Genomic DNA, 6,765 nt, shown 5'->3' with positions numbered 1-6,765 from the left:
CAAATTGATAATTACTTTCTTTTCTTTTAGAACCATTAATTGATCAGAAAAATGTCTAAAATACCCTTGATGGATATGATGCCAACGGTAAAAGATTTTCTTAGAAGTTACATTTATCCAGCCTAGGACATTCTAAGTTTACAAAATAAAACCCTGTTAAAGATTTTACCTCTGAAATTGGGACCCATTATGGTAGCCTACCTGTGCTTGAATCTGACCAGTTCCTTACTTGTGGTAAGATCTGTGGACATTCAATTGGGATTTGGACTGTAGGGAGGCAACGAGACAAATTACCCCCTCCTAGTAAGATCCTAATATGAAGTTATCAAACCAAAAGAGAAGAAACTAGAAGAAAACTAACTTATAAAAAACAATAAAGCACAGAAATTGAAGAAGGACAAACTTCAGCAATTTTCTTTGTGCATAGAAAGCTCAAAAATTATAAATTCATTTTAAACAAGACTGAGCTGATAAATTATTGAGTCAATATGGTCAATCAATTTTGATTTTATGCCACCAGCAATTCTTTCAAAGAATCGGTCAAACTAGTTCAGTTGCTGGTCGTTCGTCAACACGACAAACAGAGAGAGTCATTCAATTCTTAAGCAAGGTTTAAACGCCATTAAAATTTTTACTTCCTCCCTGATATCCTGGAGGTTTGTGTTCCACTCGGTGATGGCAATTAAAGTTGAAGGGCGAATGATATGAGCGAGAGAGGTGGTTTCGTCCATCTCCCTCATAGAAAAAGAAAAACCCAGAAGATTGAAGAGTTTGGCTTAATAGAGCAGTTAGAAGTGCTTCGTTAAATTTTCTCAGTAGAGTTTTAAAAAAAATTCCCTCTGATCTTTGCTTTGGTCTTTTACTTCAGCGAAGAGATGAGGGCGATGCGATGCTCAGACTGGACTCTGTTAATGGAAGAAATTAATGAAGACAATACGTACGTACCTTTTCTTGATCTTCTTGAAGTCCAAGACATGATCCATCATGGTTTCCATTTGAATTCATCTTTGTGTGCAACTGATCAACGATGAAGTGCATTAAATGAGTAAATATGAACTGGATTCGGAAAGAAAACTTAACCGGATTGATGAACACATGAGAAAGAAAGCCAACGTACCTCTTCTGGTTTTCTTTGAGGGAGAAGGCTTGGGAGAAAGACGAACGTTCCTCTTCCGGTTTTCTGAGGGAGAAGGCTTGGGAGAAAGAGAGAAAAAATGCGACAGCTTTCAAAATGAAGTGAGTTCAAAGTCCAACTTCCCTTCACCAAAAAAAAAATAATAGAATTTCTTGATTTTGAGTCGTGAGGTCCTGGGTTGGCACCCATCAAGTATCGCCAAGTGTTTGGAATTTGAACGTAAAAAAATAAAAAAAAAAAAAAATAAAAAAAGAATAAAGTTTGTTAATCTAGTTGGTCCACTAGGTAACTTCCTAAGCTAGGGTTTAAACTGTCCAAAATCTAAATTTCAGGGAAAAACTTTCTTCTCATGGATATTGGAGTGTTAGGTTGAGGGTTTGGTCCAAATTAACCTTGATTTTATGCTTTGAATTAATATTTTGTTTTAGCAGTGATTTTCCACTTTAGCCCCATTGTTGTTGAATGTGATTCCTCCGTTCAGAGTGGGTCGGGTTCATGTTCTTTTATCTTTTAATGCATAAAACTTAGGGCTATATAGTGGTAATCACGGGCAATCTTAAGTTAGGTTGATCCCAACTCTCTATAAATGTTAGGTTGATCCCAACTCTCTATAAATGTTTTTTATTTTTTTTTTGGTCTAAGGTTCATCCGGGTCAGCTTGCATGCACCTCGATTACATCTTGAGAGGGAGCTTTGTCGTCCGCAAGGGTCGAACCCATGGCCTCTCCACTGAAAAGTATGGATCTTACCACTCTACCAACCCTGCATTGACCTATTTACCCCTAGTCCTTTCACCTAAGAAAGTAATAATCCAATCTTCTCTTAGAAATTCAGGTGAAAAAGGAAGTTATTTAAATATATAAAAACCTTTTTCTACTAGACAATATAGTTTTTGGTCCAAGGGAACTTTATATATGTTAGGGGCATGCTACCAGGGGGGTCTATTACATAATTCACCAAGTAGAGTCAAATTCAAGACCTCTTCACTAAGAGATGTTGGTTGTTGCAAAATGAGCCAACCTTTGGTTGTCTATTGCACAATATAAGAACATCTTATCTTGGAAGGACATACATTATTTTTGTCTAAATAAAAGGACCAAACTTTATTGGATATTAGAAATGGAATTACACACACAATAACCAAACACTTAACCCTACAAATATAGTTGCCCCAATACACCTTTATTAGAAATGAAGCAAGAAAGACATAATAAAATAGCAACACTTAACTAAACCTGAATCTCAGGAGCTGCATTGCATCCCATCGCCACTCTCTTTGGATAGGTTTAGGCCACTCGCCTCTTGAGGTAGAAGTCTGATCATTTGTTGCAATTTGCAAGCAAATTTTCAATTGGATTCGTTCACGAAAGCAATGCGAGATTCTCCATTCGATGCTTTCCTAGTAATTTTCATGCCATACCAAAGCTGCAAAATAAACCATGAGATGCGAAATCCATTAGAGTGTGTTATGAATTCCATAGTTAGATTATGGGGAAATATTTCTTGAGATTCCATAGGTAGATGATAACTAAAAATTTTCTATTGGCACCCATTCTAGACTTGCACAATTTTCAGAAGTTAATTAACCTCTATAAGTCCTTGAGAAACTTTAGCCTCGTGTAGACCTGTAAACGGATTTGATTCAGCTCGGATACACCAGTATCCGAATCCGGAACTTTGTCGGATATCCGATAATAATCCGATCCGATAAACTATCTGATTTTTGATTGGTGATTGTCATTTTTTTAATTTTTTAATTTCGATTTTCAATTTCTAATTATCCGATTACCGGTTTCCGAATACGAATAGTAACCCTTTTTCTAGAGAAGAATATTTATTTCTTTACTCTAACCGAATAATTTTCGATTATCCGATTATCGATTACCGGTTTCCGAATCTGATTATCATCCCTTTGCAGGAAAAAAAAATGAAATATCAGCTAAGGGTCCATAGCTCAGTGGTAGAGCATTTGACTGCAGATCAAGAGGTCACCGGTTCGAACCCGGTTGGGCCCTCTTACTTAAAATTTTTACCTTTCTCAAAAAAAAAAATAAATAATAAAATACTTTATTCTATTTGGATAAAAATTTATCCAGATATTATCCGATAAGCAATTATCTGGAATCTAAATCCTGTTTTTTGGTAAGAAAATTTTTGGAGGAATAAATCCGTACTTAAAATGAACTCGAAAATGTGTTTATATAAAGCCCAAAAGTGGGTGAAGGGTAAGGTTATCTCTCTAATGGCATCCCAAAAGTGGGTGAAAGGGTAAGGTCATCTCTCTAATGGCATCTACACATTTTCACCCAGGGCTTTTCAGACTAAGTCCCAAGTCATATAGCTCGGTTCGTGTGGCCCAAATTAATATTACATGGGCCCTTACTATATATAAATTTTATAATCAGCTCCTCTCAACCTGATGTGGGACTAAATAAAACCATAGGATAAAAGACACGATTAAAACATTTATTTATATAAAAATAATATTAAGTTTTAAACATATTTACAACATACATACGCAATAATGTAAAAACTTGTGCAAATCTTTTTTTTTTTTGGGTAAATTAGTTGTGCAAATTTTGAAATGTACAATCACCTTCGAATAGCTACCAAATGGGGGCGTCCAATATTTAAGGCGAGAGAAACTGATATAAAACAGTAAAACCCACTGAGACTTTACAACGAGATGGCATGAGATTTTTTCACCATATGGTTGTCTCTCTTACTAAATTTAAACTGAACTGTGTCCAATGTGAATTGGATGAAATCTAGTTCGTGCTTCTGCCATGGTGATAGCAACTTCCTGCATAGAGGTACTAAGATTAAGAAAGTCTTGAGTTCGAACCTTTCGTCCCTCCATCCATCCCCCAAGTTTCTATACCATGAGCCTATAGCCCCCATCCCTTATGTGAATGTACATTGATATATGTGAGGCATGGTCCAGGTGGAATCCACAATGAAGGACCCATTTTTTATAGATTCAATCTAAAGGACTCATATGCATTCCTACACTCGTAAGTTGGGCTGTAAATGAATAATCGAAATTCGCTTTTGAATTCACATTCGTATAAGTTTAGGGGTATCCGAATTCGTCCGATTATTAATAAGATGCAGATATGATACACCCTTTTCTTACCGATTATTCATCCAATAAAATTATCCGATTAAGTTACTTATTTAGATTTATTTTTCTTATTTTATAAATTTTGTACCTATGATATGTGACTATTTTTTCTATATTTTCTACTAAAATAAATATCAAAGTCGTTAAATTTTTAAATTTCAAACTTAACCCTCACAAATAAAATGGTAAAGATATAAACATGTAGTCTAAAACTTGTGTTCAATATGTATTCATGCTCATTTAGAAGAATCTACTTAAGAAAATAATTATCTAATTATCATCCGAATCCGTCCGTCTGATATAATAGGATGCGGATATGGTACTACCACTATCTGATTCAAATCCAGTCCGTTTACACCCCTACTCACAAGTAAAGATTCACTAGCCCATGCTTGGAAAGTAAAGAAACACACAATAAGATATGAACCAAGTCGATGCTGCTAGCTGTTCTAAGAGTAGTAATCTCTTACTACACAACAATAGCTACCAAATAAAGAAAGGCAGAGAGAAAATGGAACCCTTACGACAATCTACAATGAGATTGCGTGAGATCTTTTTTTATCCAAAATTAAACAATTAATTATATTTATATGATATTCGATACTGATTTCATACTAATGTTCAGTAATTGCCAATTTAGTAGTTACCAAAAATTTCCGCTTGAGTATTGATTGATTTGATGATTTCCTTCCGTTTATTTCTCGTTGCAACTACACTTAAATGGCTTCTGATCTCACTCTGCAATTCGAGTTTTCCATATTATTCTTCTTGAGATCTTCAAAACTACCAACCTGCCTTAACCGTGACACAGATTCAAACCTAAAAATTAAGTTTCTAAATATAATTCTTTCCGAATTCCCAGTGCCCTTCTATCCCTATATAAGAGAACCCATTGTAGTTACACGATTCGTGCACCAACTCTGAGCTTTCTTTTGTTCTATTCCTCTTTCTTTGTGTTAATGGCTACTTATTCTGCAACAAGAGAAAGCTACCACTGTTCTACTGCTGCTGCCACAATGCTACTTCTCTTTGGACTGCTAATGGCAATGCTAGACGTAACAGGTCTCTCTCTTCTTATCTGCAAAAGAAAAATATGTGCATGTCATACTAGTTTTAGTGATAGTTTTGTCATTTGATCTAATGATAAAAAACTAATTCTGGGTCTGTGTAATGCAGGTGCACAAATAGGTGTTTGCTATGGAATGAATGGAAACGATTTACCACCTCCACAAGAAGTTGTGGATCTATACAAATCCCAAAACATTCAAAGAATGAGACTATATGCTCCAAACCCAGAAGCTCTCCAAGCTCTGAGTGGCTCCAACATTGAACTCATGTTGGGTATTCCCAATGAAGAACTTCAAGGTATTTCAACCGATGATGCCATTGCAAATGACTGGGTGCAGAGGAATATTGTTGCTTACCCTGGTGTTAATTTCAAGTACATTGTTGCTGGCAACGAAATTAGTCCTGTCAATGACAAAGCTCAATTGGCTAACTTTGTTCTTCCTGCCATGCAAAGGATTCTCATGGCAATTCAAGCTTCTGGCTTACAAATCAAGGTCTCCACATCTGTTGAAGCTGGAATCCTTGGCAACACCTACCCACCATCCTTGGGTCAATTTAGAGATGATGTGATGTCATATATAGGGCCTATTATTACTTTCTTGGACCAAAGTGGAGCACCATTGCTAGCAAATATTTATCCTTACTTCGCTTACCAAGATAACACTGCTGATATTAGCCTTTCCTATGCACTCTTTACATCCCAAGCAAATGTAACACCAGATCCAAATAGTGGCCTTGCATACCAAAACCTATTTGATGCCATGGTTGATGCTTTTCACTTTGCTCTTGACAAGGCAAATGGTGTCTCTGTTGGATTGGTTGTGTCGGAGACTGGTTGGCCAACTGCAGCAGGAACTTCAACATCAGTTGATACTGCACTGACTTACAATACAAATCTGATTTCACATGTCAGCAATGGAACTCCAAAGAAACCTGGGCCTTTGGAGACTTACGTGTTTGCTATGTTTGATGAGAATGAAAAGACTCCTGAGTTAGAGATGCACTGGGGGTTATTCACTCCAGATAAACAAGCCAAATACCCAATTACCTTCCTTTGAATGTGGGGTAAAAAATAGTGACAGGGTTGGATACTTGATGGAAGGAGACACTATCTCCAGTTTGGGTTTTCTTTTTCAATTTTTTTTTTGGTTAAAAAGAAAATAGTGTAGGTATACAAGCATTTAATTAGTTTTGCTTCACTCTATTTCTCAATGCTACCCTCTTGAATGATTTTGTTTACTTTAAGAAAGAAGCTTGGATTTGTAAATCTAAAGAATTTGTTGGGGAAACTCTGCAGTTCAATATGTGTCTTTCCTTTTCTTGTGTCTGTATTCAAAGATTAAGATCTTAGTGCAAAGAAAAAGAAAATTATCTCTTTCAAACAAATCTTGATTGTGAAAGATCTTTAAGGGCCTGTTTGGTTACATGAATCCAGAGA

General features: G+C 36.0%; 1 protein-coding gene and 1 non-coding gene across 2 annotated transcripts; both read left to right on the top strand.

Moving 5' to 3' along the window:
- Positions 1-3,078: 3,078 nt before the first annotated feature.
- Positions 3,079-3,150, top strand: TRNAC-GCA (transfer RNA cysteine (anticodon GCA)). The gene has a single exon. It is a non-coding gene; the product is annotated as a tRNA-Cys (tRNA).
- A 2,068-nt stretch (positions 3,151-5,218) lies between these two features.
- Positions 5,219-6,385, top strand: LOC149002872 (glucan endo-1,3-beta-glucosidase, basic isoform-like). Its single transcript, XM_089138775.1, has 2 exons — positions 5,219-5,321; positions 5,436-6,385. Exons 1-2 carry the CDS (start codon positions 5,219-5,221, stop codon positions 6,383-6,385), a joined length of 1,053 nt encoding a protein of 350 aa, XP_088994901.1.
- Positions 6,386-6,765: the final 380 nt, after the last annotated feature.

This window comes from Hakea prostrata, chromosome 10, assembly GCF_041222555.1.
Source record: "Hakea prostrata isolate BN-2017 chromosome 10, UWA_Hpros_2, whole genome shotgun sequence".
Taxonomy (NCBI): Eukaryota; Viridiplantae; Streptophyta; class Magnoliopsida; order Proteales; family Proteaceae; genus Hakea; species Hakea prostrata.
The sequence above is the reverse complement of the archived record's forward strand: the minus strand, read 5'-3'. Positions and strand labels throughout refer to the sequence as shown.

Excerpts from the sequence above, each read along its gene's own strand:
- LOC149002872 (XM_089138775.1), top strand. The coding sequence starts at position 5,219 with ATGGCTACTTATTCTGCAACAAGAGAAAGCTACCACTGTTCTACTGCT. Across the intron at positions 5,322-5,435 it reads GGCAATGCTAGACGTAACAG|GTGCACAAATAGGTGTTTGC; the intron begins GTCTCTCTCTTC and ends TGTGTAATGCAG.